Below are 14,883 nucleotides of genomic sequence, written 5' to 3' on the forward strand. Positions count from 1 at the left end.
GTTTGGTACCATGATAAGGAAACCGGGATCTGATGATGGGATCCCAGAGAAATCGAGGGAAACTCTCGAAAATCCGCATAACTTTTTACTGGGTGTACCGATTTTGATGATTTTTAATTTAATCGAAAGCCGATGTATTTCATGTGGTCACATTTAAATTTCATCGAGATCTGATTACAACTTTTTGAGTAATCTTTGATAATGCGTATTTACTTGACTATTTTTTAGTGTACCTACGTTGTATTACTTGTGGATATAATTGAAGTTGGTTTTTCTTCGTTTGCCTGCAAACACAATTATTTATCTATACTTTTATTAATGAATATAGTTTAGCCTTGATTGTCACTACGAGTATATGTCAAAGTTAGATATATCGCACTCATCATTATAAGGTAACGGAACAAGTTATGGAAGGAATAACTTTTAAAATTACGAATTCAATGTAGCTAACAAAAATATTATTCAAAAGACACACATATATTAATTATTACAATATTTTATGCTCAGTGATCTCTTAGTAAAAGGTTTCGTCCAAAGGTTGTCTGGACGAAACTACTATATGAATTTTATGTTTCTGGTGTGATTGGTATATACTACTACGAGGAAAGGGCTGATGCCGTACGCCACGACCAGTTGTCTTTTCAACGTGATATACAATTAATGGAGTCACCATTAATTGTATATCAGCATACATAAATTAATTTTAATACATTTTTCATTTAATATCTAATACTGCTATAGATAAGTATTGTCTCATTTAAATAAGTTTAATTGTAATTTTAGTTAATTTTAAATAAAGTATCAAAAAGTCTTGGTTTGGCTGTCGTTTGCTAAAATAATTTTATTACTATTATAATATATTTATATAAGAAGATATATTTATTTATAATATCATAAAAGAAGACAATTAAAAATTGAGATAATTTCTATAATTTTACTGAAACGACTAAACGGCACAAATATTCGTCACTAATTCTAAATTACATCTTTGTGCCGTTTGCAGTCGAAACACTTGGACCTCGGAGTAGCAGTGCTAATAGATTTTTTAATGAGATAACTCCTCGCCTTATTGCCTCTACTGGTGACAAGAGGGCTGGTGCATTTTTTGCCCAGAGAATCGGAACAGACATTCGACGGGGAAATGCTGCCAGCATTCTTGGCACAATTCCACGCGGACATGATTTATACCAAAACCATCTGTAAATATTTAGTTCTTAAGTTATGAATTGTAAATATGTATAATGTTTAATAAAATAAAATTATACCGTTACTAATTCTAAAATATAGAAATACATTTTAACTACAGGCTTTATAATTAAAAATCTGCACCAGGTACCTCAAAGAGAATTCTTGCTTCTTTAAATCAAAAGTAAGTCCTAAGAAACAACATCATTCTCCAGAAAAGGTTTATCTTACAACTAACCACCTCCAGGGCCGGACTATCAGAGAAAAAACGATATTTAGGGAATCAAACATTAATTACATTTTACTATTTTATTATTTACTTTTACTATTTTAATTCAAAGGATTATTTACAATAACGTTATATTAGAAGAATTATCTAAGTATTATTAGTTATTAAAACTTAATATTCTTAGTATATAACTCTATGGAAAAAATCTCATAGATTTTATATCTCGGTACATGATTTGGACTGCATTTGTCCACGTTCTTATGACGTGTATGAGATTTTTTCCATAGAAAAGCAATTGTATTAGGTTTAAATGATTTCAAACGTTTAAGGGGCGACTTCATATGATATATTCTTCATGAAGGCACTAAATACCTAATTCAGCCCTGCCACGTATCTTTAAATCAAAAGCTAGTAACCGATGTCTGTAACATAAAACACTACGAGCGACATGTATTATTAATATCAAGTCATTTTTATTTATTTACAACTCAGCTCAAGATTCATCAAGTGTGGTAATCTACGATGAAATAGGATGGATGCATTTTTTCTCTTTCATAGGAATATTTTTTTGATGTATAATTTTCAAGAGTGTATCAATTAAAAGTTTTTTTTTAGTAGATTATCTAAGTTAGGTCATTAAAAAAATTACCTTCGTTTAAATAGTTTTTTCTGTGTACTTAATATACTTTTTTTGTTAATGTGTTTGTATCATAATAAGGTTATATCTACATACGGTTATACGGCTATTGCCGACAGTACCTATATTAGACTCATAAATTTTTTTTTCTATATAAAAAACACTTTTTTTTCTACACATAAATATATACAAAGAACGCACAAGAAGAGAGAATCGCTGTAAAGTGTTACAAATTTCATTTACATCAAACGATACGACAACGCTTTTTAAGTTAATAATTGAAACCGCCAAAAAAAGCAAGTGAATTGCAAAGAAGTAACACTAAAAATATATCGTTATCATTTATAAACTTTAATGAAGCGTCGCATTCCTTTGTGAAACGGTCGTATATAGAAAGTATGTGTATATAACGCATCAGTGAATCGTTTGATCGTGATCCAAAACAACGGACTAACAGAGCAATTTCACTGGGAAGGCTCAAAATGACGGCAGAACGAGAAACCGGTCCCGACCAAAGCGTCGAACTGACTTTTTATATTTTCTTTTTTCTTTCACATAATCATAGCCCGCCGAGCGAGCGATCCTCCGTTGTAGGAATTATACAATTATTCGCAGTTATTCGGACTTCCACGAACGATTTTATTGAAATAGGCGTTCTCTAGTTAAGAAAGAAATATAGTAGATTAATTTAATAAGAATCACCAAGAGAATTGTACGTTTTTTAAACAATTTCCATATAGTACAACTGAATGGTGGTCACAGCATGTTCTTCAGTCAAGTAAATCGCGCGATTGATGTTAAAACTTAAATATAAAAAAAGAGTATGAACAGAAATAAATAGACTAGATACATATTAACGATATAAATATAACTATTAGAAGTAATGGCTTTCACAATTGCCAAGAATATAATATATGTTACCATAAGGCACTATGACAGAAATATATGTGGATGTAGATTATTAAATAAAGACTAATTACTGAAATAATACTTCTTTACGCACGCTTGACTTGGGGAGTGAGCTGGAGAATGCGTGACGAGAAGTGTGATCGGGCGAAGCGTTCAGAAGTTGAGAGAGATATAAGTTAGTGAAGATAGAAAGCGTTTTCGGTGCGACAAAGCCAGCCCCGCGGTCACCAACCCGCCTGCCCAGCGTGGTGACTATGGGCAAAACACATGAGTTCACGTTATTTTTGGCGTAAGCTTGTGGAGGCCTATGTCCAGCAGTGGACTGTATAGGCTGTTATGATGATGAAGATAGAAAGAGAGAGAGTAACGTTAGTTAAATATTACTTCAGTCGTGTAATCGTTTTACTTTTTATCAAATTCAATACATGGTCAAAGTCAGGCGTAGAAATTACCATAACTCAAGTATTGTTTGTTGAAGATTATTCTAAGTAGTTTTAAGGTTAAACTAAAAATAAATAATTGCTGCCAGCATTCTTGGCACCTATCCATGCGGACATGATTTATACCATAACTATCTGTAAATAGTTATTAAGTTGTGAATTGTAAATAATAATTTTTTACAAAAAAAATAATTGAATAAATAATATTAGGTAGTAGGTAGGTTACAATTAGACGTAAAGAGTCCCTTACAAGCGAGCGTCTGCAGGAGTTTTATTAGACAGTAAACGCATAATTCATAAAATCAACCGCAAGATTTGGTTTGTTAGACAGATCGAGACATCCGCGAATACGTTACAGTATATGTTAGTCGCTTTCCAATTTATGTTAAACTTTTTTTTTAAACTTTAATTTTATGTAAGAGAAAAAAAGATTTTATACGAATCCCTGACCGCAAAAGTATTTAGAAACGAATTGTAAGATTAGCATTTAACATATAAATTTTAGGTTCCAACGATTGTTAGTAAGTATTCTATCCCATAAAAGCATAAAATTGAACGCCACAGTTCGCTAGATTACAATTTTAAGGACTTGGATGATACATTCGTATGACTAATATGCAAAAAAGTACCCTAGATTTAGTAAAAAAAAAAAAAAACTCAAAATAATTAAAATAATTAGCAGCTACTTGTTGACAGCTGGTTTTAAATATGTGCGAGTTCTTCTTCAAGTCGAGGCAGAAAAAGATTAACAAAATCTTCTGCCGCTAGTAGTACTGCGGCTAGTTTCTCTGTTTGTAATCGACATACGATTATTTCAATTAATCGAATCGATTTCTACTAGCCAGTAATCGGTCTATTATTAATTAATTCTTAGATTTCCTGACAATGTTCACGTTATACATTATAACGCAAGAACTTTATTAAATATAACATTACACAGTTCAAGAATCTTAAAAGGGTAACCGATGTGTTTCTTGCCTGTTCTTCTCAGCTATATTACAAGTCGGTGAGGCGAGAGGAGATAGCTTCAAACAACTGTATTAATTAATTAATTATTGTTGTAAGGTTTGTAAAAAGATATTTCGAAAGTTCTATTTGTGTAGAGAAATTCTTGATGTATTAGGTTATTTATTTATTATAATTATTATTAATATTAGGTTATAAACCTGTTTTTATAAAAGATTTTATTTTTAAAATTAGAGATACATTTCTTTTTTGTTTCTTGGGTTTTACTTGTATTAAAAATTAGTACTTTAATAATTGTGTTTGTTCGTAAACGAAAAAAAAAACGACTTCAATTACATCGCCAAGTAATACAACGTAAGTAGACGAAAAAATAGTCAAATAACTACGCGCTATCAAAGATTACTTAAAAAAGTAGTCATCAAATCTCGATGAAATTTAAATAAGACTACATGACAAGCAATAGCTTTCAACTAAAGTAAGAACCATCAAAATCAATAAACCCAGTAAAAAGTTATGCAGCTTAATACAACGTTGGGTGACGAAAAAGCAGTCAAGTAAATACGCATTATTAGATATAACTCTAAAAGTACTTGTCAGATCTCAATAAAATTTAAATAGGGCCAAATGACATGCAACAACTTTCAATTAAAACAAAATTCGTCGAAATCGGTCGACTCAGTCAAAAGTACTGAAGTAACATACATTAAAAAATATACAATGGAATTGAGAATTAAAAAAAAAATAAGCAAACTGTGTGTGCTAACGTATCGTCTTTAGATCATCATTCATCATTACAGCCTATACAGTCCACTGCTGGACATAGGCCTCCACAAGTTTACGCCAAAAATAACGTAAACTCATGTGTTTTGCCCATAGTCACCACGCTGGGCAGGCGGGTTGGTGACCGCAGGGCTGGCTTTGTCGCACCCAAGACACTGCTGCCCGTCTTCGGCCTGTGTATTTCAAAGCCAGCAGTTGGATGGTTATCCCGCCACCGGTCGGCTTTTTAAGTTCCAAGGTATTAGCGGAACTGTGTTATCCCTTAGTCGCCTCTTACGACACCCACGGGAAGAGAGGGGGTGGCTATATTCTTTAGTACCGTCGCCACACAGTACTCTCTCTTCTCGTCTTTAGATAATAAATTGAAATAATATTCTAAGTAGATATTCAAGTTTAAGTTAATAAAATAATTTATATTGACACAAAACTAATCAACTGAAATGCCAATCAAGAGACGATATTATCAAGAAACAATATTAACATATTATCATACTGTTTTTACTGTTTGGTATCATCCACGATGTTAAACGATGCTATTCCTCACAAAAAAATATCAATGAATAATTTTACTTTACAGCATTAACGGGTGTAATCAAGTTGAAGCTATCTTTTATCTAGAACAGTGTTTCTCAATCTTTTTTTCCGTACCCCATATTGTGACTTCCAATTTTTTTTTTAAGAAGAGGGGGCAAACGGACAGTTGGCTCACCTGGTGGATTCCTCATCAGAGGATTTTCAGATTCAGAGATTTAAACTATATTGTAGACATAGTTTATATAAATCAAAATTAAAAATTAATCGATAAACGTAGAATTAAGTAAAATTAAGTGAAACTTCAGAACGGTTGGACCGATCTAGCTGAAGTTTTTCTTAAGTTTTTTCTAAGACTGATGAAATTTCATACTAATTGAAATATGAGTAAAATTACGCAGGTAAATGGGAAATTTTGAAAAAACTTTCGATTAGTTTAGCTTCACGCGTTTGAAATTCGCAAGACAGAATAACGTCTGTCGGGGCAGATGTTACATAATAATAATATTTAAAAAATTAACTGTTTTAACTTTCAATGGAACCACTCGTACCGCAGGTTGAGAATCTCTGGTCTAGAATGTCCATTCCTGCAAAACAGAGCTGTGAAGTTGACTGATAACTTCATCGGTTTATGAGTTATTACGTTGTTGAACCTGTCAATCAAGAATTCTCTCATCGAGGACTTCGTAATAATGCAGAAATGTGACAATAATTAATACATACTAATGTTTATTGTTTTAATGACATATTAACGGATATTTTATTATATTTGGTAATTTATGTCTTGTGACATAATCTTGTCTATGGTATTTTTGTGATAATTATGTTATTGTACAGTTATATCACATTTAAAAAGGTGATAAATAACAAAATATATATAAATAATCTAAAAGCTTAAATAAACTTTTTTTATCATTTTAAGTATTGTATCGTAAATCTAAAAATGTATAATATATACATATTATGTTGTAAAATGTTTATAAATAAATAAAAAATATTTAAATCTTAAGCAACAAGATATATTAACTTTTTCAACCTTTAACCTTGAATATATTAAGATACAAAGATGAGATTTTGAGAGATTGTTTATACAAGTTTTCCGCTTATTATCTTTCTTTTTAAATTATTATTCCGGTCCGAATACTTCCAATTCAACTTTAATTTCTTTAGTTAATCAGAGATTTTCGTTAACTTTCGCTCACATAAAATCAAATAATGCAATTTGAGAGATTAACCATAACCAGCTTCGGATCCGGAGAGCAGTTTTTCCAAACGGTTAATTCCTTTTTTAAATGTATCTTAATAGCTCAGTAAAGAATACCATGGGAAAGAAATAGCCAACACTTTTAGGAAAGCACTTCATTCAAAACAAGACTTCATTCTTTGTTAAAATTATTAAAAACGGGATATTTAATAGCAAACCTACGACAAAAGGAGGTAGTGCGGTATGAACACTTCTAATGCCGTCAACATCTACCCGCAAACTTCAGTCTCAAACATGGTATATCCCGTTTAAAATAATTTTCGTAGTGAAAATAACCATGTTGTGTAAAAAAAAATCATTCTTTATTGCTATAAGGTTGCATTGTTTATGCTGACCTAACTTAACGGCCTGATATATAATAAATTACAAGTCATATTTTTTTTTAAAACAATTACAACAATAGTTTATTAAACATTATACATATTTACAATTCACAACTTAAGAACTAAATATTTACAGATAGTTTTAGTATTTATACTATTATGTTTATTATGTCCGCGTGGAATTGTGCCAAGAATGCTGGCAGCATTTCCACGTTGAATCGCTATGCTCATTCTCTGGGCAAAAAAATAGTCATATTTTCATATACTACTTTAAATATAATAATGATGATTTCACTGAGGTGGAGCACAGAAGAAAATATTCGGCTCAAAATCTATAGCGTCCCGATCGGGGAAGTACCTGAATCTTACAGAAGATCAAAGCTAAATAATACAATGTAGGTATGGTATTATCTGTAAATATTTAGTTCTTAAGTTGTGAATTGTAAATATGTATAATATTGTAAAATTTTAATAAGAATATAAATTATAAAGATCAGTAAGATGACACATAAACTGAGTTTTTTTCAGTCAGTAGCTGAGACCACTACGCTTATTCGTCATTATTATAACTTTTAATACAACTAAAATATTGATAAGCACCAGCTTATAAGCAATACAGGAAGACAGGCAAGTGTAACAGGTCACGGTGTCCGGCACTCCGGCGCAGCTAGGCGTGACCGGTGCGCAGGTGCTAAGGGCAAGGGCCGCCTGAGCGTGAAACGAACCATTGTTGACGAGCTCCCACGGTCCCTGAGGGCCCTAGGCGTACCATCAGGGCTCTGTAAGATGACCTTAATTTTTGCTACAATTACAAAAATTTAAAGAAATTGTTGTAAGCAGCGATAACAACAGAAAATACACTCCATAGCGACAGTTATCTTGTATCATTGCGATAAATAGATCTCATTCAAGCGTTATTATTGATTTATTAAAAAAAAAAAAAAAAACAGGTATACATAAAAATATTGGCCACAATCACAATAACCTTAATGTCATTTCAATATGTGTAACCACATTACCTCGTCGTTTATTAAGCAAAAAAGGTTACAAACTAATGCGATCTGACTGCGAAATGTGGCGTACATTTTGCGTAGTAATATTTCTTGTTAAGCACTTAGTATCTTTAACGCTTATGTAACTGTAACAGTTGTCGATGCACACTTAACACGTACGTAGGTCACATTGTCTAACAACGTTATGTCAGACGTGCATGCTGTAAATACAACACAGATATAAACTATGTGTAAAATTAATTTGAGACTGTTATCTCAACCACACCGAGCAATCTCCTTCGTGTGGTCTACACTCTACGTGACGTTGGCGGAATCCACCGTACTCCACTGGAATAACTGAAAGCCATTAAACCAATCAATCAATTATACTATGTGTACTAATCTATTGTACTAGAAGTAGTTACTAGACGATCTGTATAATACGAGTAACAAATAAATTAATTACAATACACAAGCAACGCCTAGACCACAGCAAACACCTAAATGGCAATATTTAAATCCCTAATCCGAAAATGCTTTGTTTTCCAATCGACAAACCGTTCCGGGGCACATGCCTACGGCTGCCATCGCAACAGCCAAAGCAGTGTTCGCTAGTCCAATGTCTTTCAATATCTTAATAAAATGAATTGCAGCAAAGTACATTCTTTAAAACTGACCGATTACGGGATAACCATCCAACGGCCGAAGACGGTCAGCAGCGTCTTCGGTGCGACAAAGCCAGCCCTGCGGTCACCAACCCGCCTGCCCAGTGTGGTGACTATGAGCAAAACACATGAGTTCTAGCTGTTTTTGGCGTGAATTAGGGAGGTTTATGTTCAGCAGTGGACTGCGATAGGCTGAAGTGATACTCTTTAATGTTAAATCTCTTGAGTTTCAAGTGTTTCACAATAAGAAAAACATGCTCAGTTTAATCAGTTATTTAAATAAATTTTCAATTAATAATTAAATATTTTTTTAATTAATAATTTAGATAAATTTCCTTTTTATGTCTGGGTTGTCTGGAAGAAATGGCTAATTAGTCATAAGTCCGCCCATTGTTCTGTGTACTGTCTGTAACTATCTTTATGCTTTGTTTGTAATATATTTATGCAAACTACGTAAAATATGTAAATTATACCTACGCACATACATGGGAGTTCAACGTTTTCTTGTTATCTATAAGTATTTCCGCGTAAAAATGTTAATTAGGTTGTTTTAAGGAAAAAAATATTTTGTGATAATCTTTACCTCTTCATTTAACGTTGTTTCAATCAAAACATATTAAAGTGAGAATCAGTGAACGCTTTAAAGTTTATGATTATTATATATAACTAGCTGCTGCCGCGACGTCGTCTGCGTGAACGCTATACAGCACCAAAAATACATACGATTATACCTTTTAAAATAACATTCATTTACCCGTTTCTTCTTTACATTTCATATCTACAGAAAAATCTCATAGATGGCGCTGCTTTAAAATTGTCATGTCTACTTATATTAATTTATGTTTATCGGCTTAGTTTATCGGTTTATTGCGTGATTTTTATAGTGTGAAGCTAGCTTATTATATATCATGGTTATTTTGTTACAGAATGCGTTGAGGAAATAAAGCTTTACTGCTCGTTCCCGGTAGGTGATAGCATGATAATATGTAGCCTATATGTTGACGCGACTTCTTAATAATATTCGTGCCAAATTTGAAGAGAATCCATGCGGTACTTTTCGAGTTTATCCCGGATATACATACAGACAAACAGACAAAAATTCTAAAAACTATATTTTTGGCTTCGGTATCGATTGTAGATCACGCTCCAAGTATTCTTTTAAAAAAATATTCAATGTACAGTTTTGACTTTCCTACCATTTTATTATATGTATAGATCATAATCATTTATAATTTTTAATTATTTATTGGTATGTTAGATCATTTCTATTTTTCATGGTATTCAACTTGTTACGTCCGACCTGGAGTATATTGAAAACGAGTGGAAGCGTGATCTCAGGTACGAACGGGACGAACAATTGTCTGCAGTACGCAGAGCTAACACTCAATGTCTTAAATAAAAATCCTACCTTAGTTTCACTGAATACTGTTCGGTGAAGCCTCGCCAGGTATAACTTAATTAACATCAAACTATAATTGGCCAATCATTACGTCTAATGCTAATCAATTATACTTAACTGAAGTGGCGGGCTGAAGCAGGAACCAGCAATCAAAATGGCCGTTGTTCGGCGTAGTTCCCTCACGTTTTTCACAATAATTCAACAAGGAATACAAGGAATACAATTTGCTATTAACAATTAAATTACTTCAAACAACAAAGGATGGTTCGATCAACAAAAGGCGATAATTTTTCGCGAGAACGAACAAGTACAAACAAAAGCGTAACTTTTATACGGAGACCGCAAAAACGATGCAAATTTTTAAATTCAAAAGGTGACGAATGACAGCTCATAGATAAAAACCATTTCGTAAACTATACTAACTGTCATAGATAATATAATAGTTTAGTGTTGCTACATTTGGTTCATAACATCTACCCGCCTCGGCCAGGACTACCTGGCCGCTAATCAATTGGCAGTCGTGACAAGGTTGATACCGCTCTCTTCAGAACAGAACCGTCCACCCGAACCTCAGCAAAACGGGGCACTCCATCTGCTCCAAAGACGAGGTTAAGAATGCGCCCTCTGCGCCAACACAGTGGCGGTGAGTTAGCGTCCTTAACCAGAACGAGGTCACCAACATGCGGTGGATCAGTCTTGTCAGTCCACTTAACGCGCTGCTGGAGAATATGCAAATATTCCAAATTCCAACGTTTCCAAAAGCTGTGAGTGAGTTGTTGGATCAATTCAAACCGCGAGAGACGATTGAGTTTCACATCAACATAGGGGTATTCCGGCAGGGCGTTCAGCGGCCGTCCAATCAAAAAATGGCCCGGTGTGAGGGCTTCCAAATCGTTAGGGTCTGAAGAGATCGGGCACAACGGGCGTGAATTCAACATGGCTTCAATTTTGCAAAACACAGTTGCGAGCTCTTCAAGTGTTAATACGGACTCGCCAATTACTCGTCGCAAATGTGTTTTGGCAACCTTTACAACACTTTCAAAAATTCCTCCCCAGTGGGGGCATGACGCGGGACTGAACTTCCAAGTTATTCTGCGACTAGCTAGTCTAGACGCAATCTCAGTCTCATTAGACGCCAAAAATTCATATATCTCTTTTAAATAGTTATTTGTGCCTTTGAAGTTGGTGCCGCAATCCGACCGAATCAAGGACGGTAGTCCTCGTCGTGACACGAATCTATCTAACGTCGCAACAAAGGCCTCTGTCGAGAGGGCTGAGACTAGTTCTAAGTGTACCGCCTTGGTGGACAGGCAAACAAAGACGCACAGGTAGGACTTGACCGTTTTACTGTTCCTGAGGGTCGAGGTCTTAACCGAAAAGGGACCTGCAAAGTCCGTCCCAACTCCAGCAAAGGGCCTTGTCTCTGTGACCCGATCCGACGGCAGGTCACCCATGATAGGCTGCATGGTAGAGGCCTTGAGTCTATAACAAGACATGCAGCGAAAGACCACACTACGGATCGTCCTTCGGGCCGATAAAATCCAAAATTCTCGTTGTAAAATGGCCAATAAGGCATTACAGCCGGCGTGGGAGTTCTTGATGTGACGATCAGTCACCAACAAACTCACTAAGTGGCCACTTTTGGGCAACAGGAGGGGATGACGAGCTCCATACGGGAGGTTTGCGTTCCTTAGACGCCCTCCGACTCGCAAAAGACCCGCACTGTCCAAAAAGGGGTTCAGTTTGCAAATGGCTCCAGACAGCTTACATTTGCCTTTTCTCAAAATATCAATCTCATTTTCAAAGTTCTCTTCTTGCACAGAACGAACCCAATGAAGAAGAGCATCCTGGAGCTCTTGTGGCGATAAGAACGCCTCCAAGCATTTGTTCTGTGGGTGTCTACAATTTCTGGTGAAGCGCTTGATCCAAGCGGTGACCCCCAGTAATTTGTCTAATGAGCTGTAGCGATTCATTAGGAAGTCTGGGTCGAACGAATGGTCCCGCCGTTCAATCGCAAGGGTTCGCAACCCAGGCAATGTGACAGTATCCAAGGCCGGTGTTCGCGGCCAATTAGATTCTGACCTGGTCAACCACTCAGGTCCCCACCACAGGGAGTGCTCAACCAAAAAGGGGGCCATACATCCCCGTGATGCGCAATCAGCAGGGTTGACTTCGCCAGGCACATGCCTCCAGATTAACGGGGTTTCCGATTTCTGGATCTGAGAGACCCGATTTGCAACAAACACCTCTAAGGTGTGGACTGACGTCTTCAGCCAACATAGGACAATTTGACTGTCAGTCCATGCATAGACTGTCTCAATGTTAACTGACGGGCACAAGGTGGACATGACGTGATTCAAGAGGCGAGCAAGAAGGGCCGCCCCTGACAACTCTAGCTTGGGAATTGTCAAGGTAGTTCGAAGAGGCGCGACCTTGCTCTTCGCCATGACCAATGACACCTTCACTTGACCATCCATGGTCACGGTGCGCAAATATACGGCTGCTGCGTACCCACGTTCCGAAGCGTCCGAAAACCCATGAAGGGACGCTGTATGCTTCCCTGGTGGAAGCATAGCACGGGGCAACGATATCATATTGATAGCAGGCAATGAGGAAGCAAACAGGAGCCAGTCCTTCAAAATAGCTTCGCGGAGTGGCTCGTCCCATCCAAGACCTGCAGTCCAAAGTCTCCGCAGGAAGCATTTGGCCCAGAATATGACTGGGCATATCCAACCATTGGGATCAAACGTTCTCGCGACAGTCGACAGAACCAGCCGTTTCGTCCAAGTGCGAGGCGAATCCAAATGACGTTGAACGTGAAGATGTCCTGGACTGGTCTGTACTGTATTCCAAGGACTGTCATCATGGTAGGATTGTCACGGTTCTCAAATAGGTGAGGATCCTGCTGGTGGTCATCAGGTAGCCCATCCAAGAGCGCAGGTAAGTTGGAGATCCATTTACGCAATTCATATCCTGCGGAGGCTAGGATGCCAATCAATTCGTCACGCAAAAGGAGAGCCTCTCTCTCCGTGGACGCACCAGTGCATATGTCATCAACATATAGGTCCTCCTTCAAAATGGCGGCTACGCGAGGAAACGACATACGCTCTCGATCTGCGAGCTCCCAAAGCGAACGTATGGCCAAAAAGGGGCTAGACCGCAGCCCGTATGTGTTCGTGTTGAGTTCGTAGACAAGTATGGGGTCTTGCGGGTTTTCCCGCCACAATATCAGCTGGTATCGACGATCATCAGGGTGGATTACCGTTTGCCTGAACATCATCTTGATGTCAGCTACGAAAACGAATTGGTGACGCCGAAACCGCGTGATGACGTCACAAAGGTCCTTAAGCAATTTGGGACCAGAATGAAGACACTGGTTCAAGGACACTCCCGATGTGGTCTGCGCAGAACCATCAAATACTGTGCGCAGCTTGCCACTTGACGGCTTTATCACAGCATGATGCGGGAGGAAAAAATGCTCCGTCGAGCGCCAGTCAAGTTTTGACACAGACATGTGTCCCAAATTCTCATACTCCCGCATGAAGTCAATGTACTTCTGTTTAAGTAGCGGGTCCCTGCTCATGCGGCGCTCCATTGCCAATAAACGCTTCTCTGCAGTAGGCCGCGAGTCGCCAAGGGGCGGTCGTACGGCAAGAAATGGCAATCTTGTCATGATCCGGCCAGAACGAAGATAACTGGTGTTGCTCTTGTAGAACCGTTCACACTCCTCGTGTTCCGGATCAGAGCGGGGTGCTTGTGGTGGCTCTTCCACTTCCCAAAATCTCTGCACGGCGTCAGAGAGGGCGGAGCCCACCATCAAAGCCGTTCCAGGTTCAGCAGGAGGGGGAGCCCTCAATACAGGCCCCATCAATGCGAACCCAAATATGGTCCGGAGGGCTACTAAGCCACCTGGCTGCAAAACACGATCCTTACCGAGTAATATTTTGCCCAGTACATCGGCGCCAAGCAACAAATCGACCGTGCCAGGTAGGTCGAATTTAGGGTCAGCCAAGTCCAAATCGGCGGTCAATTTTACCGCATCCGCAGACAACCGAACTTGCGGGTGACTGCCCAAGATGTTCTCCATCACAATGGCCGACGATCTCAGCGTCGGGCGTGGAGAATTTGAGGGCGAGAACTCAAACGAAACGTGGCCCTCAACCGTGGTTACAGGGGCGTTCCCGACACCTCTTATTACATCTGAATACCTTTTAATATTCAGGCCAGTCTGCCCCACCAACCAAGACGAGGCTATGCACCCTTGTGAGCCTGTGTCCAATATTGCTCGGACTACAACCGAGGCGCCCGTCCGTCCCCAGACCCGGACATAGGCCGTGGGCAAGAGGACGGTCTCAAAAGGGGGTGGTGCATAGCGGGGGCAGACGCCAACATCCTAATGTTGGCGTGGCGGCGATCTATCGCCGTTGTCCCGGGACGGCACGTCAAAACGAGGGAGTGGTTTAAACTCGCCCTCCTCTCGATGGCGACTGCCACGAGCCATAGTCGGCGGTTCGTAGCGCCGGGAGCGTCCGTACTGAGGGTTGCGCGGCTTCAAACGGGGAC

The 14,883-nt window shown here is 37.9% G+C and overlaps 2 protein-coding genes across 2 annotated transcripts; both read right to left on the reverse strand.

Moving 5' to 3' along the window:
• Positions 1 to 10,823: 10,823 nt before the first annotated feature.
• Positions 10,824 to 12,914, reverse strand: LOC123653909. The gene is made up of 2 exons (XM_045589886.1): positions 12,089 to 12,914; positions 10,824 to 11,221 (listed from the first exon to the last, which is right to left on the reverse strand). Exons 1-2 carry the CDS (start codon positions 12,912 to 12,914, stop codon positions 10,824 to 10,826), a joined length of 1,224 nt encoding a protein of 407 aa, XP_045445842.1.
• A 41-nt stretch (positions 12,915 to 12,955) lies between these two features.
• On the reverse strand, positions 12,956 to 14,407 carry LOC123653910. Its single transcript, XM_045589887.1, has one exon. It carries the CDS (start codon positions 14,405 to 14,407, stop codon positions 12,956 to 12,958), a length of 1,452 nt encoding a protein of 483 aa, XP_045445843.1.
• Between the last annotated feature and the right edge of the window lie 476 nt (positions 14,408 to 14,883).

The sequence above is a fragment of the Melitaea cinxia genome, chromosome 5, assembly GCF_905220565.1.
Source record: "Melitaea cinxia chromosome 5, ilMelCinx1.1, whole genome shotgun sequence".
NCBI lineage: Eukaryota > Metazoa > Arthropoda > Insecta > Lepidoptera > Nymphalidae > Melitaea > Melitaea cinxia.